This window comes from Patiria miniata, unplaced genomic scaffold, assembly GCF_015706575.1.
Source record: "Patiria miniata isolate m_02_andy unplaced genomic scaffold, ASM1570657v1 HiC_scaffold_7, whole genome shotgun sequence".
In the NCBI taxonomy this organism is placed as follows: Eukaryota; Metazoa; Echinodermata; class Asteroidea; order Valvatida; family Asterinidae; genus Patiria; species Patiria miniata.
The window spans coordinates 31,271,029-31,298,471 of record NW_024037074.1 but is presented as its reverse complement, the minus strand read 5'-3'; the positions used below and the strand labels follow the sequence as shown (position 1 = coordinate 31,298,471).

Genomic DNA, 27,443 nt, shown 5'->3' with positions numbered 1-27,443 from the left:
ATGCATACTGCAAATTATATACCCATTTTCACGGCGCATTGTAATGGTTTTTGAGTGGGTTTTCTTTTTTGCCCCCTCTGCCCCCGCCCCCTGGATACGCCACTGCGCGCCGGGCTTGCTTGGTCATTGATTTCGTCGCATTTTTTAAGCTCTACTATGCATCATTATGTTGTTTACACTATATGTACGCTTGAGTCGAACACTGCCAGCTTACTGTGCACTCGCACTTATTTCCATAATACAAAATGAATTGATGAAAAGGTTTAACATTTTTTTTTTTTTTCAAAATACATACACAAGTCTACTTGATGAAACAGTTTGGAAATACGAGCGATTTAAATGGACTCACAACACCTTTTATTCAGAAATAAAATACAAAATGTCAAAAAAGATTTTCAAACAGCTGCATTCGGCGAGTTAGAAAAAAAGTTTGCAGGTAAAAAATTAGACACAAGATGTAGCAGTTTTATTTACACACCACTATGGCGCTAAGTGGAGCGGTAACATACCCACTCAATATAGGGCCCTCCTATTTGTATTCACCAAATCTCAACTTGCTAACAACCACCTACCAGCTAATGGACTGATCCATTAAGCCCCGTCAGCTGCGCACGTGGGAAAGCAACACGTGCACGCTTCATCAATGCCAGAAAGGGCATAAACCAAGGCTGTGATTGGTCAAACGTCAGGGGGCGGTACTTTTTAATGGATCAGTCTATTGCACGAACTTGACGTATTTTGCATGACTAAACTTGCATAAACATCCCATAATTGACGCTGCTTATTATTACTATAATCCAAACACGCATATTCAGTTGCAATGACGTACCTAATTTTATACATTTACATTTTGCATACACTGGCGTCTCTCTTAATTGCATAAACTATTAATTAATATGTACCAATTCGGGTCAAGCGGTTTTAGGGCTATGGACTCGATCTGTACCGTGCACCGCAGTGAAGCCCTCAACGTTAAAAAGGAGAGAGCGACTGAGGACACTTAACGTTTCCACCGTGGGCTCATATTCATGTCTTGTGTTCATTTTCTGATTATAAAGACACCAAATTCTGTCACACAAGGTCATTCTCTTTGGGTTTGAAAGCATCAGGATTATTATGAGCCTTGGACTGTACGTAGACGACGAAGATGATACCAGACCGAAGTCTCCCACATATACACATATAGCACGGTAACAAGTGCCACAAACCAACATGTACGCTCTGCGAATCGGCGTTTTCATCGCGAAAAATTGTCCAACGGATATAATTATAGTGGTAACTTTGGCCAAAAGGCGATGGGGACGATATCGATACGAACAAATACGACTAGGCACAACAACGCCCCCTCGTGCTCACGTACCGAATCTGCATAAACACCACAAAAATCAATTTCTATCACTCGGAAGGCTGCACACAACAACACGCAAAGATACAGACGACAATCTTGGAGTGCTTTTTCATTCTTTCCTCCTGTTTCTTGATTTTCTTCTCACTCCTACTTTCCTTCCGGCTTTCCTTATTTTTCGCTTCTTTGTCCTGCTTGTTTCGGCGTCTGACGAAAATCCTGACGAGACCTCTTCCCGTGGATGTTGTCTTGGCCGTCTCATCATCTGGTTAACATACAGGAAATCCAGGCAGAAATTTCAGAATTTCCATTTTTAGACAGAGGTTTTAGATCTCTTATATCATGGCTGCAGCATGAGTTGCCTTAAAACATAAACATGCCTTCCCCCATCATGGGAAAGTTCTTTCTCTACCTAGTTAGCTCCAGATTTTAGTGGGCATTATCTTTTTGAGTTTAAAATAAAAACCCCAATAAGATTTCCATGTTTTTTTTTAAATACTTTGAGCGCCTCTTTAAAGTTCTGATGGGCCTTTGAAGATTTTAAAAAGAATGAAGCATCATCAGAAATCAAAATGGTATTGTTACGAATGATGGTATCGCATGTAGCCTTGGATTCAATTTAAAAAAAAACATTGAAAATAAAAAAAAACCTACCACATTTTCGGACATTCTTTGGGTTCTTCATTTCCGTAGCTACCTCGTCTTTCATGGTCGTCTGTTCAGTTTTCTCGTGGTCAGCATCCGTGCTCGCTTTATCTCCTGTTGCCATGGCCACATCATCATCATCACCATCATCCGTGGTTTTTGTTTCCTTGTCAACAAGCTCTCTCGCAACATCCTCAAGACTAACTCCGCCGGGAGGAGGTGTAGAAAACCCTGAGGGGGTGTTTATGTATAATGTATACATTTAAAGACATCTAAGAATCACTTGTATTTATCCCAAAAGTAACCTACCGACTATTATAAAATAAAAAAACACACTTACTTAGGCTAAATATATGATAGTACTAGTAATAAAACACCCCGTGCAATTATTCCGTCTGGTTTGCTGTCATTTAGATGAAATCAAGAAATGTACGATTTCCAACGATCGGTCAATATAATGGTTTTTGGAGTAAATAGTGCTTTTGATCAAATCGTGTTTCGTGATCAAAAGGTTGTTCATTGTTTTTCACCGTTTTCTCGAAAAGTGTTACATCCACTGAGCTGACACTTTAACGGGTCAGGTTTTGAACATTCCTCTTGGATTTTGAGTGCTGTTAGTATTGGAAAAACACAAAATGCATGAAAAGCAAATGATCCTCTAATGCCTTCAATCAAACTACGTTCGGGTGTGTTTGCAATAATGCAATTAGTTAGGTTTCTGTGAATAAATGCGATTGACATTTTTTTGGCAATGCTCGTATATATGAAAAGATATCGATATCGAGTTTGGAACATGCACCCAAAATGTCATAATTAATTAAAAAGAAATCGATACAACTTCTCTTGTATTATGGTATTCGACAACGGCCAATTAATACATGTCGGTATACTTAATACGAAATAGCAAAGAGGTTTCGTTATTTTAATTCAATGACTTAAAAGTAAAAAAAAATGTGTAATCATTTTTATCAAAGGAGAAATAAAGACCTGCCCTTAGATGTGCCATCCGATGTGAGGGGTCTACTGCAATCAGTTCTAGACACAATGGCTTGAATATGGGAACAAAATAATGTGCTTGGTCGGATTTAAGCAAGTACGTTTAAAGCCCGCCGCACACGAGAGCTATACGTGCTGAGCAAAACGTCATCCGAGACCGTTTGCTGAGCACATAGCTCACAAAATATTCCTGTGTCCGGTCAAATTTGCTGAGTTTTCTGACTGTCTCGCAAGGCTGTGAGGAAAATATCTCCCCTGTTTGATTGTTTTCGCCTCGCGAAGCGAAAAACTCACCGTGTGCGGACAACCTGAGCTGCGTGCTGAGCTAAATAGATTAAAGCCAATGAAAGCACAGTATTCTTGTTTGTCGGTCTTGTGATAAAAAAAAAAAATGGGGGACAAAGGCCAGCAGGCTTGAGAAGAATTACACAATAATATCTTAAAATCACTTGTACAGAGTACGTGATTTTATTGGCTAGTCCAATTACATGATAAACATATCGACGAGAAACGCACAGAATTTCAGACAAACAAAACTTAACGTACCAAATTACGTAGGGTTGTCTAAGGGGCGTGGCTACGTGCCAGCGAACGATAGGTAAATTGATAAACTGTGCCAGCTATTTATGAATAACGATTAAGATCTGCAGCTCATTGTCATGGAGATGCTCAGCAGAGAATACTCAGCAAAATTATGTGCTAAGCAAAGATCAGCTGCGAACCAGTCACATACAGTAATGCCGGCATGAAAATTTAGCTGGTAACCATTTTTTTCTGGGCGTGGCAAATTTCTGTACTTACCAGGTTCGTGATATTGGCCCCTGCCCATTAGCACGTGGTCTCTTACCTCGATTGTCGGCGGGTCTGTCTCCCTCGGGGCCCTCCCCACTGTCCTCCATCATGCCCACCCTTGTGTCACCTTCTCTCCCCCTCCATCCTGCGAGAGGCAACTGCCTAGACTGAGCTTGCCCGACCAGACACCGCAGGGGCTTGCTGACTCACCGGGCCCGCGACTGCAAATGTTTAGCATCCCCCCACCTTCAGTGCTCGAATCGCATTACAAATTGCATGATTCACCTGTGATCGTGTGCACCGGGAACCGAATTTCAAATGAGCGATTGTCCTATGCAAATCTGACTCAACTGACCTTCACAAAGAAAATGACCTGAACGACCTTTCATTTTGTTACATTCTTTCATCATCTTCTCGTTATCTCATCAATGAGTGATCACCGTCAAATATGCCCATCGGCATGCATTCCTTGTCTCCACTCGACTCGTCTCCTAGCAACGCATCTCTATCCAGTCATAATGCCACCACATGACTCATTGCCATCAAGTACACATACATTCGAGACGTTTATTCTTTCCTTTCTGTATAATTCTTGCCGATTTCCCCCCCATCGATTTAAACCTCCCTAAAACAGGTTTGAAATGTATGTTGCTATTACCAAGAGTAAATTGTATTAATTTATCAGCATGAATCATCGCAATCACAAATTCCCCTATTTCCCTTTTCAAATTTTTTCTCTCCCTTTTCGTCTTGAATTTTCTCCTTGTTAGACTTGATATTTTGTCTTCTTTTCTTCCCACATCCCCGATGTCAGCCTGATCACTCAGGATGGCCACCTTGTTAATTGTATCGGTTTGATTACAGACACCGCTTCAGTTACCAATAACTCAACTGGATTCGAATATGCAAAGGCGGATCTGGTCGGCATTAAAGTTGACGGTGCAGGCGCTGCTGTAATCCTCAACGAGGAAGTTTGTGCAATTTCGCCTCCCCCCTTCCAATTTCGCCCGGTTTCTGAAAGCAAGATTCGTAGTCCTTACAAATTAATCACAAGTCATTCAGTCTAAAATGTATTCAAATGAACTGTGACATGTTAGCGCCTAGTTGACAAAATCGCTTCACAATTATTGCACCTGCTCATCAGGCCATAATAAGACAATTTTTCAGTAGCAGCTTCAGATCGGCGCAATCTTGTCTCTATACCCCTCGCATGCAGGTACATATGTACCGTTTACTTCTTGGTGGAGAGAGGCAATTGTTGTAAGGTGTCTTGCCCAAGAACACATATACCATGTTTCTTGTCAGGGTTCGAACCCGTGTACTGTCGCTCCATTTTTCCTGTTATTCGAGATTTCTGACGACTTGCAATGGACTCCACTATAACTGAATGATGAAGGCACTGATTGTATACATTGTGAACTTACCTAAGAAAAGCGAATCTGAAGTGGAAAATCAATTATATATCTTCAACTCACTGTGGTGCATCCTTTCATTTTGATATCGTAAAAACTTCCATGTCAAGTGTTTGATTTTCTGAGCTCCTTTATTAATCACAGAAATATGTTCAACACGACACTAAGATAATATACTTTTTAATTGTTATGCCCATTTGGAATTTTGTTTAAGCAACGCTAAAAAAACGCTAAAAAAAAATAATGCGAGCAAAGTATGGTTGTGAAATATACTCGGGTTCAAAACATTTCTGTTTGCCATATTGTTGTTCAACCATTTAATTAAATAACAATCGAAACTAGGCCCCGACGAAAAGAAAAATGGCAGGAAGAATAACATTCCTTGCAATAAATAAAGTTGTCGGCAGCGGTAGGTAATGTACATCGTTCATAAAAACAAGTATGTTGTCTGTACATAGGATCTCTTTTAAGGACAAAAAGGATCCATTGTGCTGAGTGCAGAGTAGTTGCAGACTAAACAATCCTAAACATTTTTAAAACTGGCTGTAAATTAGTGGGTTGTACGGGGAAAAATCATTAGAGACAAACAAAAAGATAAGGCCAGTTGAAACATGTAATAGCCGAACATATAATAGCAGACGGGCTGTAACAGCGGAGGTAAATACTTTTACAATAAATGGTACATATGGTTCTACGTTCCTGTGCACAAACTGACTTCTTTCACATTTCGAATATAAACGCTCATTATCTACATTATACAATATGTGCACCTGTTGTTACAAATACGAACAGTAAAAGACATTTAATCGTCACGATCAACTTAATTTCTAATGTAAGAGGTTTATATCTTGATAGCTCCAACACAAATTATGGACCATCGTGAATGATCATACTTTGTAATAATTCTGTCAATGCTATGGTTGCCAATTTTACCAACACCGTTTCTGTTGGGAAAACCCTTTGATAAAGACGTGATGAAATTGTAAATCTCTTCTTTAATATCATCCCCAGTCAAATTTCAAATTATGGGTTCATGCTCAAAGCTCAGATGTGAGCAAAATAATAACGACTGTTGTGGAGACTGTATATCAGTGAAAAACATGCTATCGGCTCTGCATGCCGCGTCACGTATCAACTACTAGTTCTTTCATGGGCCACCTCTACATGGAAATGTAGTTCCTACTGGTGATTGGGTGGATTTCAAACGCACGTGCTCACAGACGTCGCCTCAGTGCGAGACAAACGACGTGGCGACCGGTACATCTCGGACCGGTATGAAGAGTTAGCGCCCCCTGTTGGTGAGAATCGACTGTTGACAGAGCGCCCTCTCTTTGGGTTTCCCGACACCATCTGGCGCAGGTGGTGTCGATAGCTGGTGCCCGCGAGGGCGTACACAAACGGGTTAATGCAAGAGTTGGCGTACGTCAGACACAAGCAGAAAACATTGGCGTTGAAGATGTGGAAAGATGCTCGGTGGGTTTCGTGATCAAAAGCGTTCCAGACGTTGAGGGCCTGTTTGGGAGCCCAACACACGGCAAAGAGCATGACGACACACAGTACAATCCTGGTCGTCTTCCAGGTTTTACTAGCGGTGCGCGCCGAGCTCTGGGCCGGGGGAAGGCCGGCAGAGCGAGGGTTCTGAGACAGTGGGCCGTAACCAGCATTCGAGGAAGGCTCCCTGGTCCTACTCACCCGACTCAGCTTCCACAGGTGTGACAAGATCAGGATGTAACACACGGCAATGATAAGGAGAGGTATGACAAACGTGGACAGGCACATGTAAAGATAGTAGCCAATAATGGCGTATCGATCTTCTAGACTGAACAGGCAGTATTCCCTGAGCTTGCCGTAGTACCACTGCTCCTCAACGTCAAACAAGAAGGCGATTGGGATGTGGACAATGGCAGAAACTGAAACAGTGCAAAGAGAAACCACCTTTAGTAACATTATAAAAGATTGCTCAATCGGGTGAATAAAACACTATGCCATTGACAATTCGTTATTACCTCCGCCGAGGAGTTTATGCTTCATCGTGTTGGTTGGTTTGTCTGTAAACAAGATAACTGAAAAAAAATTATGGACGGATTTGCACGACAATATTTGTAGGGGTGGTCCTTGTTAAAAGTAGAAATTACATTTTCGAAGTGATCCGGATCTGGGTTTGGATCCAGGATTTTGTTTAAGGATTCTGCACCATTTATGCGAGTATTTCTTTTGGCTGTACTGACAAGCATTTAGATGGCTCCCTCCAACACTCGCATCATCGCGCCTTGGTTTCCCATCCTGGTATTTCTCACGTCTTCCACATTGGCACAGTGGGGCGGGTAATTAGCCTTGGCGGAGGTTTGCGGTCTCTGAGTGCTTAATTTTTATCTGTTGTGGGGACCGTTTTGGTACAACAATCCTACACATAAAGAGAGACTTTTTAGACACTTGGTGGCAGCAAACACACTGGTCCTTTTCAATTGTCTGTGTCATGTTTTAGCTCATGTACGCATGTACAAAAGACGTACTCTAAAAAAAAACCGAGTGTGTTGGCTGCCACCAAGCGTCTTAAGTCTCCATTATTCGCGAGCAACATCACGACTAATTTTTTTAATCCCCCTCTATTTGATCATAAACGCTCACAATGAGAATGATAGTATTCCTAAGGCCGTTATTTCCCTTTTTCTAAGCTCCGACAGGAGATTCTACATGTCACTTGGTGATCAGTCGGTCCGTCCCCGGAAAATAGACCAAAACAAGCCGCCTAACTTGAATTTCTCATAAAATGTAACTACCAAATATTAATTTTCAAAATAAGCAAACAAAATAAATTAAATACTAACAAAAAATGTTTGTGACAATTTGGAAAGATGAGAAGTTTGTAAATTGAGGCAAATTATGTGCAGCAATGTTATAGTCACGTGCCGTGGTATTCATCACAAATTGCTATTAATCTAGGTATAAATCTAAAGTATGGTGTTCCATATGTGCCGTCGGCGTTGTATTTTTGGGCGTCGCATTTTTAAGCTTTGGCAGGGATCATATTGATAGATTTCATGTAAGACTTTCATGCAATACGGCCAGCAGAGCTTATGTGCACTCGCACTTGTTCTTTCATAAGCCATGCTTTCTCACCAGAACATGCAACGAGATTTCCCCCCACTACAGCACACACACAAGACGTAGTCATATTACATTTGAATAAAGACGCGTCCCCAGACGGTAAATTTCTTGCCGAGTGTCTGCACCCCAACGGCAATTGGAACAAGCTATCGATTCTACTTCCGTGAGCGATGGATATTGCAGAAACCTAAGCCACCGTTACAAAACACCATTCGATTCCATGAACATGAGAACTGTTCCATTGTATACTTCAAAACCGCCTTGAACCAAAAGAAAAGCATACGCTCTTTAAATTGAAACTAAAGTTGGTTCCGCAACACTTCGCATTCGATATTGGGAAACTTTAGAACCAATTCAGTGACGGGGTCTGTTACTACCCAACTGTCAATCTTGCAAATTTCAAAGCTGTGTTGTGTGACATTTGAACACCGTTTTAACAGTGAGGAACCTTTTGGTATGCTGATCTTGCATTGCATTGCATTGCGTCCTACATTGTGAAATGCATAAGATTTTCGTTCGGGAAATCATTTTATCCAACATCCTGTTGATTTTACGCTTGAAATATTGAATTACAGAACGCCAAAGGGTCACGACGGAATCTCCAAAACGCCAAATTTCCCGTGTAATGGGACACCTGATGTCTCAAAACTCCCAAGTCATGTGTTGACTTGGCGCCAAATTTAATCCAAACATCCGTCTAGAATTTTTTTTCTTGAGGTCAATCGTTTACCGTGTGCGCCGTATACTCGACATTTTTTCCGGCAAGGCACTGCTTAAAATTCTTAAGACAACACCGCCGTGATTCGCGTCCGCTGCACGGCCGGCTCGCGATGCCATTAGCCCCTGGTGTAAAAAAAAATAATCACCGGACTTCCCTGCGAGTCGTTTGCCATCGATTTCAACAGCATTAATGACATGGCTTGTTACTTGCCGCGATCTATCACAACACACCGGGAGGAGGGGACTACACAAGATCTAAAAACCGGAGTGACATCTACGGTCCTTACACAGAACAGCCGTAGGGTATTGGGAAATATTATGGGGACACCGCATTGCCGGGTGGGTATGGTAGAGGAAGACGGTATAGACCTTTCTATTGTTTGTAAATATTGAGCGCCATTTTGTATGGGCTGCCGCAAGCGTAAGAAAATGAAGCCGTGGTTGGCAACATATTTTGTTCCAAAAAAGTCCTCATAACACCATCAGGACATAAGAAAAGAGCATGTTTAGGAATTATTTTGTAGCATTTGTTGATAATTTTGTTTGTTCAACAATGAAATAATATTGTTGTAATCATTATTTACTATTCTTCATTGTTGTAGTGTAGGACCTTCCATAATTTGTCAACCCTTGGTTGGCAAAATGTGCCAACCACGCGTCGGCGGTAGAACGGTCTATAAAAGTACTGCCCGAGGCCAAAAAATAGGAAGGGAAGGATTTTATTGGCACAAGGTGCTCAACTTGACATAGCTAAGTGGTGGTAACATTTCAGTATACAGTTTCCGAGTACCGAATTCGTGTTATCCAATGGAAGGCTTTTAAGACGTTGGTGGCAGCAAACACAATGGTCCTTTTCAATGGTTTACGTTTACGCCATGTTTAAGCCTAAACGCGCATGCTCAATTATATGACGCAAATAATGGAACAAGGACCGGCGTGTGTGCTTCCATTAGTGTCTCAAAAGTCTCCCATTGATCCAGAATGGCTATACACTGAAAGTCTTTTCACGCATCATGTCTACACAATAGGCCGGATTTAGCTCATTCGTTTGAGTAATCCTATACAATAGCACTGCCCGGCTCACAAGTGACAGTCAGTGAGTTCATCAGCCAGTGAGTCAGTGAGATAGGTACAAAGAGGATGCAAGGCTGGTACTCTTGCACCAACACTATAGTTTTGGCGAAAATGGAATACGAGATAGAAGAAAGTCATTTCTTTTTCGAAACTCACATATCCAAATGGACGCACACACCACCCCAGCCCTGAAGATGGTGCGCGTGCGCCGTGAAGAGAGCGGACACATGATGACGTAGTACCTATCAACCGTCATGACAGTCAGTGTCGTGCATGTCGCCTGGACCGACACCTGTGAACAAACGGGAAAAAGACTGTCCCTTAAAATTACGTCAAAAAAGCGTTGATGCTCGACAATGAAGATGTTGTCTTGTGCCCCTAATTGCCACTTTTAAAGGGTGCAGCTGGTGAGGGGACATTTCTTCAAATGCATATTGTGAAGGAAACGCGTAGCATTGACGGTATCTTACTGCCTTATGCACGCGTATTTTATGTTTTCCCCGGTGAAAATTCCAACTGGTACCAGTAGATCTGGAAATCGGTAACTGGTTTTGATCGAATGGTATGAATTGGTTTTGAACCAGTTGAAAGCCGCTCACCAATTTCAGTTGAGCTGCTTTAAACTGATAGTTTTCTCCAAAGGTTTTGACCCGGCTTACTGATTATCCCATGAGAACTCCAGAGAAATCAGCCGATACCAGCGCACCCACAAATAGGAACGAGCATAAACGAAGACGCGACTGTGTGCTGATTAGCCCCTATACATAACCTCGTCCCCATGACTTTAGATGTTGATTGGTTTTGTCATTTCTCCTAGTTGGGGCTGGTTGTGGTGGAAGTGGTGGAAAACAACGGTGACTGGTGTGGTGACTAATAATACATCATATTCAAATTATCTCATTTCATTATCGTCTACCGTTTCTTGCAGAAGTCCAAGATGCCTGTAAATATTTCACTCTCAGCCCACAACACACACCTTGAAACGCGGGACAAATTTGCATTTTGATTGAAATCTCCCCGAGTCTTTTGCCTGCAGCCAAAAACGGGCAAATTGCAAAGGCACTTGGGACATTTTCTCTGCCCAACTCTAAAGAGGGGTGTTAGGCTCCTGGGGAATTTGGATGACGAAGTTGTGCCTTGTTCCACGAATACACAGTTTCTGATTGCGATTGAGGTGCAGCAACAACATAGTGAGGTCGGAGATTTCAGTGCAACTCAACAGATTTTGGTTTTGTAATATTCGTAAGATTGTTTTTTTTTTTAACTGAAGGTATCGACTTTCCAGGAAAGAATCTTCAACCGAAAGTCACATAATTACAAATTATTATTTTTAGATCGGCCTCTTGTACCGGTCACATGTATTTTTCAATACCGATCTGTTATTTTCGTGGTGCGTAATTACGGTCGAGCTGATGCATTACAATGCGTAAGAAATCGGCAAATTCAATTTGGTGCAGAAATTTGATAACAAAAGCCATTTTTTTATAGAAACTTCCCATCATCAAGAGAAATGCAATACAATGACCGACAGAGAAAATTCCGACTGGAATTAAAAGTAGGAAAGATAAACCAGCAGGGGGATGAATAAATTTTTCTTTTGTGTATAAAACCGGGGTAATTTTTTGATTTGTAAACTAAATGCATGGACGCGTTATCAAAACAGGAATATTGCGAGGCGCAGGGTGTTTTCTACTGATATTTTCTTCAATATAATATTTCATTTTTCAAACAGAAATGGGGCGCTCAATTATGTTTAATTTGGGTTAGTTATATCATTGGGGCAGTTTGGATACAGAAATTCGGGTTTTTGTCTTTTCGTTTATTGGCACGTTTGAACTGTTGCTTAGGAAATGCACGGGGGTGGTGAGGCTGATCCGACTGTGAGTTTGTGTCTCAATGAGGAATGTTAACCAAAAATCCCTTTCACCCAAAACAATGCAGTTTTCCTGATCAAATGGCACTAATGCTTTGATTAATTATTTGGCACTAATGCTACATACCAAAACAAAGATTTACGAAATGCTTCATCAATTTTATAAACACTTCCTGGACTCGTGGCGTTATTTGATATTTTCTGCTTTGATTAATAATAAAAGAGCATTCACTTTAGGGCAAATCCACGGTAACTATATTATTCTATATAGTCCAACCATTCAGGGTGGATTTTTTTCACGAAAGATTATTTGAAATAAGTGACAAAACTACACAAAAAAGGCAAACTATACTTCAGTTGGTTTGCAAAAGGTGTGTTTTACCGGTAATTCACATTACATGAAATGGAAATGGACAAAAATTAAGTGTCTTACGTTTGAAAGTTTCATCATACTGTGAACTGTTGGAAAAATCTGTTCAGTGCCCTTACATTATTAGGGTGTAAGTCATATGCCACCATTTCAATTATTAAAAAAAAAACCGATGAACTTTTGGTAACTCAAAAACTCTTTGGTACCAAATAAAACATGTTCACAAGAACATAATAATCTCTCAAAAGAAATATTGGCATAAAATATGAAACTTTCTTTCCAAATGAAAACCAAAGACTCTAAAATCCTTAATTGAAATGTAAGCTCCCCCCAAACGGTGTTTTTTTTGTAAAAAAAAAACACTTAGGCCAAACCATATCTGATCTCTCTGGCACACCACTCAAATGAAAGTTCTTATTGTCCCCTTTAATTTGATACCACATTGAGGTTGTGATGCTTGTAGTTCTGAAGATCTCATTAAATTTTCCACTTTCCAGCCATGCCCCTATTCTCATGGAATTGCCCATTATGTTTTTTATTACCCATAAAACTGCAATAATGCTTAATTGGAATTGGAAAGCACCGCTGCAAATTGGCTCACTCACATTCAAACTGGTGTTCACACGATAAACAGACATGTTAAATTCACACAAGCGGTACAAATGCATCGTCCGTGCTGACGAAACCAGGCCAGCTGCCATTGTGACGATATTCGTCAATTTTTGTTGAGTGTCAAAGACCCTTACAGAAGCCATTGCAACATTAAACAATCGCCTGTTTGTGTGATTTTTGTGAAAAACTAAATACCCTTTGGGTGCACAACCTATATTTAAAGAACATCAGCTGACAAAATTAAATAAGGAAAACTGTTGGGGTTTCATTAATTTTGTCTAAAGTTTTGAAGATTTGTGTTTCTTTTCAGTAAACTATACTTTTCAGCAATTATTACAATTTTTGTGGGGGTGGATTTGGAAAGTACATACGTGAATAGACGGATATTGACTTATTACGTTTACATTTTACTAAAATTTGTCATTTTTATAATTTGTAATTGTAGTAATTAAGCATGATATGTCTACTGTAGGAAGCCACACAACGCCATTGTTATAGCGCCCCGTGCTTACTTCCAAAAAGCTGGCCAACATGGTCGCCATCTTAGCTGGATTTTTGTATTATTATGGCTGCGTCCGAATGACTTGGCTACGGCTTGAACATACACACGCGCCTATGGAAGTGGCTGCATGCAGCCACTGTTATAACACCTCACCCACAGATTTTGTGTCTTGATTGGCCGAGAGCGAGTCACATGGTACTTTCTATTTAGGCTATATTTCAGTGCATGGCTAAAGTAAAAGTACTTTACCCATAGCAACTAGGGTACTATACCCGTAGCAACCAAAGTACTATACCCACTGTGTGCAAAATGCATGGGGGCGGTGTAGCGCGGTGCGCGTATTGTTTCCAAGCGAGGGCACTTTAGAGCTGGGATCAAACATTTCGTGAAGGGGTAGTTAGAAAACGTGAAAGTTAATTTTCAACAAATTTCGTATTCAAAGAGAAGTAAATATCAGATTAAATTAATCAATTATCGCTTAAAATCAAGCAGAATCTGTGGGAGAGGTGTAATAAAACAAACATTGACTGCTTTATCTCGTGGTGTAGTAAAACTATCATCCCTCGGTGATCCATGGAGCATTATATTTCCCTGGGCTTCGCCTCGGTAAAAATAGAATGCTTCATGGACCACCTCGGGAGGCTAGTTTTACTACACCACTCGACGCAGTCAATATTTGTATGTGTGTAATTTCAAGCCGAAGCCAAGTTATTCGGACACGGCTTTAATCTAGAAACCCCCAAACAAGCAACATGTCTCATTTATGGTCATGCTGGTGGAACAAAGCATTGCTCCCTGAAATATAGCCGTGCAGGTGAAACAGTCGTCGGGTATTTCCTCAGTGTCCCTATATAACTCTATCAGAAAGATGAAGTGAGCGAGAAGTTGATAGGGGGCTCGGTAAAGTAGGAGATGTTGGTACATGTATATAGAACACTATACAAGGGAATACAAATGGGCCACCAACATATTTTACAAGATAGGAAACATTCTCCTCCATAATCCAAAGTTATACAAGATAGCTAAGACAAACATTCATCACACTTAGTTGCGTACTACCGTGAAGGGTTCACGCAATCACGCACGTCCTCTAGACACAACCTCTCTGAGAAGAGATATGGGAAGCTAATGTGACGACAAACGTGAAATGCATATTATTTAGGGACAATGTGTATAATTGCGTGATTTCATGTCGACTTGAGTGACAACAATGCATATAAAGTGGCTTTGTATCAAAGCAAGTCCGAGTGTCAATTGAATACCTATTAAATGGTATAGTGTGCAACAGGTGGGATCAATTATGTTTGGCCATTACCAAACCCATTTTTAAATATGAGCTTGGGGGAAAAGAAACTTTGCTAACATCGAAAACATTTTGATATGATGCATGAACCTGGACTGACTTCTCTTATAACAGTGACAAAACGACAATTACAATTACAAAACGACAATTGATGAAAAAATTGCAAGGCCTACTCACACATTGGACGTAGGCGTTCAGCTTGCAGAAGAATTCCCCGAAGGGCCAATGAGTGGTGGCAAACAGGACCGACGTCAGTGGGGCACAGACCACGACAAAGACAATGTCGCTGATGGCGACATTCATGATGTAGAAGTTGGTGACACTGCTGCGCATGTTGCGGTAGCGTAGGACAATGAAGATGACCAAGGAGTTTCCCCACAGGGCCAGGATGGTGATAATGGCGAGGGTGACGGGGACAATCACACCTGCTGGCCCCGGATGAGGCTCGGGATAGGTCGTATTGGGGTAGTAATAGTAGAAACTGTCCATTTGTAACTCTACATCCGCCATTTTGCATGCAAATGCCCGAGGGTTGGAAGTCGTTCTGGTGATTATTTCAGTCTAGTAGTCTATAGCAGGTATGACGACAATTAAGACAGGGCAACGAAGGTTTGGTGATGTTCCTTGGCGTCCGCAAACCAGCAGAGCAACACTTATACAGGAGTGTGCGGTTCCTAATGAGGGGAGACACTCACTTAGTCGTGCCTTCAAGCCGGGATGACAAGGGAGGAACTAACCGTGCACACGCAACCCTCGTGTTGTTTGAGCTGAGCTGGTAAGTCTCACCCGGTCGTCGCCAACACTATCTCCCAATCTATGAAGCATTAGTTTTCGCTTGACGCACAGAGCTGGGCTCTCCTCCGGTACAGTCAGCTAGTTTGATAGGTAGAGAGGTTCTAATCGTTCAAATCCCAACTGATCGTTTGTAGCCTTTTCACCGTTAAAAGACTGACTGAGCTCACAAATCCAATCGCTTACACGCGATCACGAAGGATATTCCGCATGGGTGGTCTTTGGATGCACCGCCAACCTGCAACGTGGAGGCAATAAAGGAGAAAGAAAAAGGAGATATGTCTTGAGAAACTTTAGAAGCTGGAAAACAGCGGAAATGGCCAAATTCGACAAGTGGGGGAGCAAATATTGAGCAATGCTCGACGTCGGCATCCACTGCCTGTCACGTGCTGTTGATGCCAATCGGGCGCGGAATGGCCGGCTGGCCAAATAATGTGCGTGCAGATGGGTCTGCGTGCGCGTGACTTGCAGCGCGGCCGCTGATTGGTTACTTGCCGCGTCCCGCGCGCAGTCTCGTGTCTGTCTGTACAGTCCATTTCACTCGACCAACAACTCGCGGCGGGAAAAAGCCGGCGGCACGAACATTTCAATATGACGTGTTTGCCTTGTCGTTCCCAACTTGTGTGTCCAGGCATTACTTGCGAGTGTACAAATCATTTTGTCGATTGACTTTTTAAGAGGATGGATGTGTTTTTGAAATTATCTCCGAGAAAAAAAATTCACATTACATGTGCATTGATTGACAGTTAAACACACAACTCTTCCGTAGTTCGTGCCAGCAGATAGGCTTACACCAAATATGCACACAATGTATTTCATTAATCACTGGAATTTTCAAGTTTTCCTTAAAAAATGCTTAAGGCGAGGTCGAACGTTCAACACTTCATTGTAAAGCTCCTTTGACATCTGTAGATTTATAATTACTGCGAATTAAAAATACTTTTCGAGTTGGGGTTTGGCCTTATATCTTGTATAGGTGATTGTATATTGTGACAATGCTATGAGTCGTCATGAATGTGTAAACAAAACGAGTAATGATTTGTAAAAATATGTGGAAATTCTCTTAGCTTTTTTTTGTTAATAGGAAAGTTATGTTTTTTTCTAACGAAAAAGAATCTACGAGTCCAACTTATTGTTACAGTTTTTAAAACAAAAAACCCAAATTTGTTTAATTTTTCCAATCATACAACAAATATTTAATCTTGGAGACGCAAATTAGTGTACTCATTTCTTTCGTAGCAAACGACCCTTTTCTAAGAACACAGTTGTTTTCTGGCTTCTAACGTTTTACGACCGTGACATGATTTTCATTGGGAAGAAAAGTAAACGACCGTTTGGTTGGGAAAGCATTGTCTTTCACTCTTAAATCCCGTTTCCTTTACAGTGGCTTTGGCGCGCTCCCAGTTTGTTTGAATGGGCTGTTGACTGCGAATACTCGAGAAGTCCACACGGGCAGACGTCGCCATTTGCACTGACACTCGAAACCTTAAAACGATTACGTTAAAATATCCTATGATTTCTTGTAAAATAAAGTACAGCATCTCTGATCTTCAAGAAGTAGCACGGGGAGTACAGATTGTATCATTTTAATTGGTATAAAAGAACCCCCCTGTAGATTTAGATCTGGGTTGAAACACAAGGAGATATCAGTTAAAAACAGTCGCCGTGCATTCAAGGCTGGGTAGATTGTCTTGATATATTCTGTCTCTGTCTGTGTAATGTCAGTGGGGGAAACTGTGATGGGGCTTATACAGAATGTTTGGCAAACTGGCCACACAGAAACTTATTTTATGAGGACCAGATTGAAGAGAAAAAAAAAGATTTAAGATTGCTGATTTAAAGGGAATATACAACCTTTGCTTTTCTGTGATTTTAAGAAACGGATGGATTTTAGGCATAGTATTTTACAGCAAATATTGTTACACTGTTATTGTTTGAAGTGTTTTGTTCGTAGATGCTGGAAAAACCAAGAAAAACAATGATGTTCCTGTAGTCTGGTTCTTTGACTCCACTTAAGATAAAAACGGAGCAATGTATAGACGTCGGGTAATTGTAAGACCAGGGAACAAATCTAGCTTGTACCCGTTCATAGGTGTGTAATCAATTGCAAACAAAATGCGGTCTAATTAAATATGGTAAATTAGTGGCAGTATTTGAAAAAAGCCAGTTTTTTTCCCAACGCTGGTCGGCCGACCAGCGTTGGAAATTAATACAAAAATACCACTTTTCCTGAAAAGGACAGCACACCAGCCGCCATGACTTTAAAGGGTGCTTTCGACTGTCATTCACTAGATATTTCCTAATAATTTGGGGTTGTTTTTTTTATGTTTGTATGTTGTTTTTATATGGTAAATGGATGTAGTCGTGTCCATCACAATTACATCACAACTGAACTATAACAAAGTTATTCCTTTGTCAGAGCTCACTTCGAATAGCTTGTGATTCGAATTGGGACTACAGGACTGGTGATGATGGACATACAGGGACTTGCAAGGACTTGTGATGCACTCAACGACATCCCTGGAGTGACTGTTATGTACTACATGTACATGAATGCACTAAGTGAGCGAATGTACCGAGAGTATTGATTAGTCACGTTCCGCTGGTGCACATCGTGTAAAATGACCTCAAATGACAGAGCGGACTGGAAACGGTTGCCATGACAACTCCCTGATGAAGCTTCATTGCCAAATGCGTAATTTCACGTCAATAAACGGGGGGGGGGGGAGCTAAAATAATCATTTGAAATCTTGCCAGATAGGTAACAAGAAAAGGTGTTGTCGTGCCCGTGCCTCAATGGGGACATTTTGCTTTCCTACTATCAAAATTAAACGATTGGCTTCATCTTTGCTCTCAAAACAATCCAAAACACCATGCAACGACGACCCGAAAACAATTAGAAAACAAGATTAGGAGAAGTAGATTTAACAGAATGTATTTCAGACGTTAAAGGAAGAGAGAAAAAAAAAGAGTAATGCATAAATTAAATGTTTTCGCCTAGTACCCAAACAACTCAAGTGCTTTGCCTCAGATACCAGATGATTTTTACTTGAAATCGGGGTCATTTCGATTTTCCCATAGTTGTACAATAGAAGAGCGTTTCACAAAATATCAATACAATTCTGACTGCTGTCAATGTGTTTTTTTTTCCCCAAAGAAGTTTGTAAAAGTTCTTATCATGTTGACCCTGCAAACTTTCTAGGCACGCAATCACGAGCTTCATTATTCACGATATATGACTTGGTTCTTTGTTTCTTTTTTTAAGGAACAATATCGTACAATCGCGCGAGATCGTATCCTCTCCGTTACTTGCGGGTTGTGAAGCCGGGCGTTGGTAATACACCCTTGCGACCAGCTCGGCAAAATGCGCCATAAACGCACAGTGCAGTGCACACACCAAACCTGCGGGTTCTTAAAAATACAATTATCACCTCAGATTATCAGACAAGAGGTTAAAAGTCACGAGGTCAGAGGGTATCGTACAACGTCATCTGGAGTTGCCACAGGATGTGTTACTAAACCTTCGTACGCGCTTGAGGCGATGGGAAAAAATTGTAACAGTTTGGGAGGAAATCTGTAAAAGTTTGGGGGGATCTCAAAACCTAAGGTGTTTACAGCACTGACGAAGCTAACATGGCGAGTAATCACCAAGTATTTTCTAGGATCCTTACATTTATTTAAATACAATTAAAACGCTTACATTTCTTTTGCATTGGCTTATCTAGCTCCCAGACCTACGGTTCTTAAGTCTACAGTGCTGAATGGTATCACATGGCAACATATGAAAAATTGAGGTGCATTTGAATATATCTTTTTTCAGCGGAAGACGTGATCCCGCCCGCGCCTATAGACCGTTTGCACTGCCGCCATGCTTTAAGGTGTGTGCTTTTGTTCCACAGTGATACGCACGAGACCTCTTGTGCTTGCATTGTAAATGAATCGGACATATAACACACCTCAAAGGTGCCTGCCGAATGTCATCTATATAACGTGATTCGAAGCCTCTAACCATCCAGCAAAAGCTCTGGAATGGTCTGGTGTCACTGTTGCCATTCCAAATGGGAACAACGTATCGGTACTGGACGTCTCACTTAAACGTTGCTAAGCGCACAGGGCCTACTCCGAATCGCGTAATACAGCATGGCTGTGTAATCAGAAAAATTCAAGAAGGGCAACGCATCAAGGGTGCAGACCTGAAAATAGGCCCGAAATTGCCTACGCCGGCCAAATCACGATTTGCATGCCCTCAATGTCTCAGGTATTAAGCATTTTGAGGGTCGTGAACTTGAGGATTTGTTAAAAAAAAGAAAGAAGGAAGTAAGGAAACCGTGCAGAGAACTGCAAGCTCGTATTAGTGTGAAATTTGGATGAAATAAGGTCCTCTATTTTTTTCAATGGAGCGTATAGGCGTCCGTTTTCAAAATGGCGATGAGCTTCAGGCATCATAGGGGTGATCACCTTTGGATGGAATTTTCTCAAATTAGTCATTAGTTCATCGCCAAAAAAATGAACTAAAAGTAAAGGATGATGGAATAATTTGATGTGAGTCTCAAACACCTTGGGGAATTGTGAGTATTTTAAAATAATTTTGGGAAGTCCGCGCAATTATCACTGAGATCTATGACAGTCTATACAAGCCTGCAACCATGGGATGGTAATCAAATTTGACTCACAAAGGTCAGAGGGCAGAGGGCATGGGTAGTCCACTGAACACCGTTTATGGTTGTTAGTGAGCTTAGTTGATTACTCCTACTTCTATTTATTCATTGGAATAGTAATACATCTCGACGCACGTACAATTTGATACTTCCAACCTACACATTTCTTTTCCTAATTATATATACCAGGGTTTTTTGTTTTTGTTTTTGCAGTTTTTGCAGGGCCAGCCTTCATCATGTAAGCCCCATTTGCATCAGGAAATTATTTTAAGTGGTCTTTTGTGAGCTTTCTTTAACTTATGTGACATTTAAATGTCGGTCGATTTATTTTTATTGATACCTTTTTTTAATGGAGAAGAATGCGTCAAAAGAGGTTGGGAGTGGATATCGTCACAAATCGTGCGTATAAGCATCGTAAAATTTCTATAGAATTGCTGATGCATCATCTATTTGGTCGGATACATCGCCGTGATTGTCCGACTCAGCATCTTCATAACAGGTGAGCCCAAGGATGATTTATGTTAATGGAAAGTGTGTCAAAAATGCTCAGGTTGGGGAATCGTATCAGACGAGGAAATAAAAAACCATCAATTTGTGAAGTGGCCGAGATTCACATGAAGCCTGTGTTCTGCTTGAGCCCATACACACTGGAAAATACGTGGGGTTTTTTTACCCAAGGAAGATTGAAAACTGCAACTACCCAAAATTAGGCTGTTACCCAATTGTTTGGGTTAGAATTTCTGTTACATTCAACCAAAAGTTGTGGTCATACAGGACCAAATAAAATTTAGTCTGCTACGACCACACGTTTCGGTTGAATTCAACAGAAATTCTAACCAAAACAATGTGGTAAAGGACAACCCAATTTTGCGTAGTTGCAATTTTCACACATGCTAGGGTAAAATTAACCTAGACAATTTTTCAGTGCAGAGACAGTAAGGAAATTCAAACCCCTTCCTTTTTTCCAATATCATTGTCACGCTTTCCCCAATGGACACTTCATTTCAATGAAAACTTGACATTACAATGCACGGGCAAGACCTCCACGTACGGTGGTGTGAAATCCGCTTCCCGGTTTTGAAACCTTAGATTAAAACAAACCTGGCTATATTAGGGTTAATTCAGTTAAGATTCGGTTTTTCAGAGCACACGGGACATGTCTCGTTTTTCACAGCCAAGGGAGTATTATTTGCATTCTCACAGAGTAATGAAACCGATAATGATTAAAATAATAAATCCTCACAGGAATTCAAAGACCTGTGAAAACAGTCATTGATATGTCTGAGTTGATGATTAATAAATTGAAGTCAGATAACCGGTCAGGAACCTCCATATCGGATCCGATTTCGAACAAGGCGGGGTAAAAGTGCAATAACATCAAATCTAACCTCCTGTGCCCAGGCAACACACATAACCGCGCCATTTTTTTTGGACAATTACATGTAAGGCTCTTGATGAGACATAATACTGAACAAACCAATAAAAGCTGTGTGTACAGACTTACGGTGTAACCTTCAGCACATTATGGGGAGAAAAAAATGACCATTTTACCCACCAGTCTCATCCTCTTCCCCCGGTGACAGCTCATGAGGCGGAGATTTCCCCAATCATAATATTATCTTATTGTCTTGCTCCATCATTTCCGAGCAGGTTTTGTTATTTTTGCGACTCCCAAATGGTCGTGGAAGGGTATCTTGTCTCCTCCCTTGTCAGCTGTGAGCACAATATGAAACGAGGCATTTTTTCTTATAGTTTCATTTTATCAGCACCATTTTCTACGAATATTGATTTCAATAAAAAAAAATTGAAAAACCACGGTTATTGCGCCTCTGTTATCAATCCAAAAATAAACTTCTTTTGTGGCCCGTTGGAAAGGTGATAGGTAGGCATAAAATGGTTGTTTATAAAAACCCTTTGGAGTAAATGAATATCTGAGCATTGATTTGCACAGGACAGACTGTTCGTCGAGTCTGGTTGAAGTCTTTCTATGGCCTTATCGATGTTGTCACTGCTTTCGTATTTGCAAGCGATGCCAATATAAATTGGTTTTCTCTTCATTATTTGAATGAAATATCCAGCAAACATAACTACAATGCCTTGTTAGGGAAAGAAAGTTCTGGATGCAGCCTCGCAGGGCAGATTAAGTTTAGAAAAACACGTTATTGAATCAACTGACGTCTACATTGTGCAAAATGTAGGCGCCCGTGTGACAAGATGTTGAAAAAGGTCCGAAATGTCATTTTGTTTTTATTTAAAAAAAGAAAAATAAGTAGAAAAACATTGTTAATGTTAATTTTTTTTGTATTTTATTAAGTTCCTATAAAATTGCAGACTTTATGAGAACAAGTATAATATAAGAACAACTAAATATTTACGTCGTCTTAAGTGAAACGGCTTTAACTGCCTTGTATTATTCTGTTTTCGTATATCCGCGTGAAGTGTTGGCATTCTTGTTATTACCAAAGAAATGTTTCTTCTCTTTGAACAAAGAATTTGACTCGAGTGGGGTTTGAACATGCGACCTACATATTACCGTTTATAAAAAAAAAAATCAAGTACAAAGAAAATGAGATTTAAAAAACCATCCACATGCAACTTTTGAAATAGGTTTGACTTTTGGTAAAACTGGTGAGGCATTACTGGATTTAGGCAGTGGGGAAAATACTGTCGCAATGTGGTGAATGATGTTGAACTTTGTAGATTGAAACTTATCCTGATTTTGATCCATTACAAAAAAGGAAATGACGCAATTATACGAAGATGCCCATGTGGATAGTGAGGTCTAAAAATGGCCCAAGAACACGTCGAGCTACGTAACAAATGGAATTATAAGAGGCCCCTGCCGGCATATCAATTCGTCATTTTAGAGTCTGGGTCGAGATCGGTATACGGACGCAGTTTGATAAAGTACACGGAGAGGGGATTCGTGCGTCGCTAGGTCCCCCATCTAATGCCCCCAAATGCCGGTGTTAGCCAGAGACCCGGCAATGTTCTCGTGTTTTACCCATTTGGCGCGGGCGACAGCGATCGTTACGCGGTAATTACGAGGCTTGGGTGGTCGCTCTGTACCTCGAAAATTTAGGCCTGGCGGAAAGGGAGGGAGAAGCAAGCTTGGTCACTTGTTGGTGCGTTTTTTTCCTCTTGCTCTATATATATATATATATATAAGTTCGATTTTTGTCAGCGGCTGACAAATTGGATTCCAGCCCTTTAGGTCAATGAATAACTCGGGTTATTGAGAAGGGGGGGGGGGAACAACTGATCCATCTTCTACGTTGCCAGTAGCCCCCCCCCCCGAAAAAGTAAGTTGTGACACTGGAAACTTACGTGAATCTGAGAATTCACATTTGTGTAGCAAGACAAAATGCGAATATGTAGTTTGTGAATGATTCCAATTGCGTTATTACGTTTTTATTTTGTTTGTCTGTTGCTTGTTTGTTTGTTTGTTGGGGTGCTTGTTTGTTTGTTGGTTGGGGGGGTGTTTATTGGTTTGTTTGTTGGGGTGTTTGTTTGTTTGTTGGTTTGTTGGGGTGTTTGTATTTATACTGGGCTACGCCACCTCTAGCTCCCTCCCATCTCCAGAAAAGAACAGAAAGAACAAAGAAACTATTTGAAGTGTGAATTGAATGCAAAGTAACGGAAGGATCTAAGGGTCCTAAACTACGGGCATGTACTTTGCGTTCATTTAGGAGTTTGTATGCGCCCCAAGAGTCAAATGGTGTTTCCAGGGTTTGTACATGGATTTCTCACTGCAGAGTATTCCCCCATCAATGGAAATGATTAGCATATAAGGGCACTGAGACATTAGTGGGGAAAATAGGTTTTGTTTCTCTCGATATATAGTTGGTTTGAAGCAATTGTGTTATTGTATGGCTATCTTTATATTATGGTAATTAGATGAAACACAATTTATAAAAACAAACTGCAGCACTGTTGAGACAAAAAAACTGTCACAAAACCTCGCTAAACAAATAAAGAAAATGTTGTACCAACAACACCCCCTCCCTCTCGGAAGCGTCGAGATTGATACTTCAAAACTCAATATAGCATGACGGTAGAAATGGTAATGCAACATCCGTTATCCAAGACGACGTGCGATTATTTTATAAAAGATGCATTACACGGAAGCCCTAAGGGAAGCTCAAACCGCTAGAGCCGTTATACGCGCAGGGCTAATTCATATCAATGAATTAATTCGGTTATAGGCCTGTCGTGGTGAAGGCTTGATTTGGCATCAAAATAATGGTGAAGTTTGTGGCCAAGAACAGATTTGGAAATTTGCACTTAGACTCAACCAATGAGGACTGAATGCAACCAGGCAAACCTATAGTAAAACTGGTCCCGCAACACACACAGTTCTGTTCGATTGAGTTTTTTTCATGCATTCTGGCTACACAATGGGCCAGGTTAACTCCATTCATTGGCATTACTGGTTACCCTATATGATAGCACTGCCCAGCCGACAAGTGACAGTCAGTCAGTGAGTCAGTCAGTCAGTGACGGTCAAAACACCAGTCTGGCCACCTGGACTGCAAAATAAGAACACACCTTGAAAGCAACAAACGTTTTACGTAAGGAATCAAGCTCTCTGTGCGTTGTGTGCAGTTCTTTGCGTGACGTCACATCTGGAGCTGCATTCAGCCCCTAATTCCGTACGACATTTACACATTGCTTGCAAACTCAATTTAACGAAGGCGTATGATTTTGTTTGTCTGCAACTTAATTCAGACATTTAGACGTAGTGATTTGCATCCTGATATTTCGAACCATATGGATGTTACTTTTGGTTATGGACATCCCAATAGGGCTCGAAAAACCTCGTCTATTACTGTTTTAGGCCGACATGTTGGGTGAACTTACCTTCTTAATTCTCAAAGTTCATCGTTGATGTGGTTATGTTTAACCATAACTCATAATTAGAAACTAACTACGATATTTGCCAACATCAAAACAAGAATTTTGTCATTATCTCTGTTAAAGAAGGTATTCAAATAATTATTTGATAGCTTAGTTGACAAAGGTATGCTAGGTTTGTTGACATTCGGCGTATCCATTGATTTGTTATCAAGATCGACTTAGAATGTACACCAAGAATCCTGGATTTTAATAAACGACCCTTTTCCTTCTTTGAATTCGTTCGTAAACAGATAATTATTACATGGCGCAAGACAAAATTGGTACATTCCTTCTCAAATATTGACCGAGGATGTAATGGACAATCTTGTGGGAACAGATAAACAATATAGTGGCGTGCTGCCACCAGAGGGGAAAATATTGACACAAGAGGGCTTTTGGGAGCTACAGGCGGAAAAGGTACTGAAGTGAACTCAGATCAAAGAGGCGGGGAAGGGGGAGGGGTGGATCTGATGGTTTGCGGGAGCCCTGAGGAAGAACTGAAAACACATCGTACCACCTCCCTTACTCTGCATCTTAAAACATAAATTAAAACTGTTTTTATCGTTGATGTTATTCATTTGAGTAATTCCTCATTGATTATTCTTTTTTGTGTATGTTGTTTTCTTGATCCATTTTGTCGTATTTTGTTGGGCCTCTTTTCTGTACCCTTTTGTCTTATCTCGTTCTTTGCCTATAATCCATACGCTGATCTCAACTCAATTGCTGTGCTTATTTGGATATGATGCTAATTCGACATCTACCTTTGTTGTACACTCTACATGAAAAAGGTAAAACACTCTTGGGAAATGTTATTATTTGCCAACAAAGTGTCTGAAATTACCTCCATTGTTGGTTAATACGGGTAAAAATGACTTACTTCTGCAAAGAATTTGTCCCCAGGAGTGTCGGCAGCTGATATGTTGACCAACAGTTGACAAAATATACCAATCAGTTTGCCCAACTTTATTTTCAGTGTATTTTTGTTAACTAGTCAAAAAAATTACTTTGGAACATATTTCGTGCAACTTTTCTACTCCTCTTAAAATATTTTTATATGTGCATGCTTTTCCTGACAAATGAGGCTGCTGTTTCTGTGAAACAACAACGAATCACCAAAGAAAAGAAAATTGATGACAGCAAAATATCCAAAATATCTGGCCACCTTTGATGCTGAAATAGCTGTAACATGGAGGTGTCTGGCTGAATTTGCCTCACACTTTTGCCCATGAATATGCAAATTTGGATTAGCATAAAAACCGAAAAGGAATAAAATACCCTTAAAAATGGCAAAATGAAAAATTAAAATTAGGTTATATGGGACACAAAGGTGCATTAACAAGGACTGCCTAAAAAAATACATTGCATGGGTTCGTTAATCACGCAGTATGTGTTTTATATTGGAAATAAAAAATGTTATTAAAATTACATTGACCTAGCTCGTCTTATGGCTGCGGCAGTTTCATGACAACCATGACTCAGAATTAATGATGGGGTTGGGGAGAGCTACAGGCGGGGGCGAGGTAGGCCAAGAACGGCTCTCGCCCACATACAGGTCTAAATAATTATAAAACCGGACAGATGCCAGAAAAACAAATGAGCGGGAAATAACGTATCGGCTACAGGCTTCCTGCGTCATTTTGGCGGGAAAGCGAGATTGGCGGGAGAAAAAGTAAGTCGGCTATTAAAATATCGAAAACACTTATTAATTGCCTTTTGTCGTGTATCAGTCATTGAGCTGAATCTTGTGGGTTATAAATGTATTTGACAACTACTAAAACCAACAGATGATACCCAAACGAAAAGAGAACAATCTTGATAAATTGCTATGAAAATGCAACTTTATAGTGGTGGCTACAAGAGAAAAAGACTATAAGTTTGATAAATTACCTTTTCGTGTTACACGCTATTTATATGAAACTACGCTATTCTTTATGCTAGCAGTCACACATTCAGCAACTAGATCATGCAGCACAACACAAGCTTGTACAGAGCGTGCCAAAAAAGGGCAACATTCAGAAAACAAATTATTAATACTGTTTAATGTGTTTTTTTCTGGCCCCTCTCACCTGTGATGTCACCAACTCCAATACCTATTCAATGCCTATTCAATGCTTAACCCAGATTCAGCTTGTGAGAGTGGCCCAAATAAGATTTACCCCCTTTCACTTAATTGATTGTATTTATGGATCTATGGACCCAAATGGAATGGATTGGGAAATAGTCAGGCTTGAATGTATATAATTTCATTGGAGACAAAAACAGTTTTAATTATTTGTTTTCTGAATGTGGCACTTTTTGGCAGAGTCTGTATCTATTTAGCCGTGTACTAGTGGACTCAGTCATTG

At 40.6% G+C, this 27,443-nt stretch overlaps 2 protein-coding genes across 2 annotated transcripts in view; both read right to left on the bottom strand.

Moving 5' to 3' along the window:
* Positions 1–659: 659 nt before the first annotated feature.
* On the bottom strand, positions 660–4,015 carry LOC119744658. The gene is made up of 3 exons (XM_038220716.1): positions 3,834–4,015; positions 2,000–2,221; positions 660–1,610 (listed from the first exon to the last, which is right to left on the bottom strand). Exons 1-3 carry the CDS (start codon positions 3,886–3,888, stop codon positions 1,396–1,398), a joined length of 492 nt encoding a protein of 163 aa, XP_038076644.1. The 5' UTR covers positions 3,889–4,015; the 3' UTR covers positions 660–1,395.
* A 1,407-nt stretch (positions 4,016–5,422) lies between these two features.
* The window catches only part of LOC119746429 (G-protein coupled receptor 54-like), a 39,774-nt gene continuing 17,753 nt past the window's right edge, over positions 5,423–27,443 (bottom strand). Inside the window, exons 2-4 of the mRNA XM_038223382.1 lie at positions 14,930–15,782; positions 10,249–10,384; positions 5,423–7,100 (exon numbers count right to left, since the gene is read on the bottom strand). Of these exons, the coding sequence (XP_038079310.1) occupies positions 6,391–7,100; positions 10,249–10,384; positions 14,930–15,262 (1,179 nt within the window). The 5' untranslated portion in view covers positions 15,263–15,782 and the 3' untranslated portion in view covers positions 5,423–6,390. The remainder of the gene's footprint in view (positions 7,101–10,248; positions 10,385–14,929; positions 15,783–27,443) is intronic.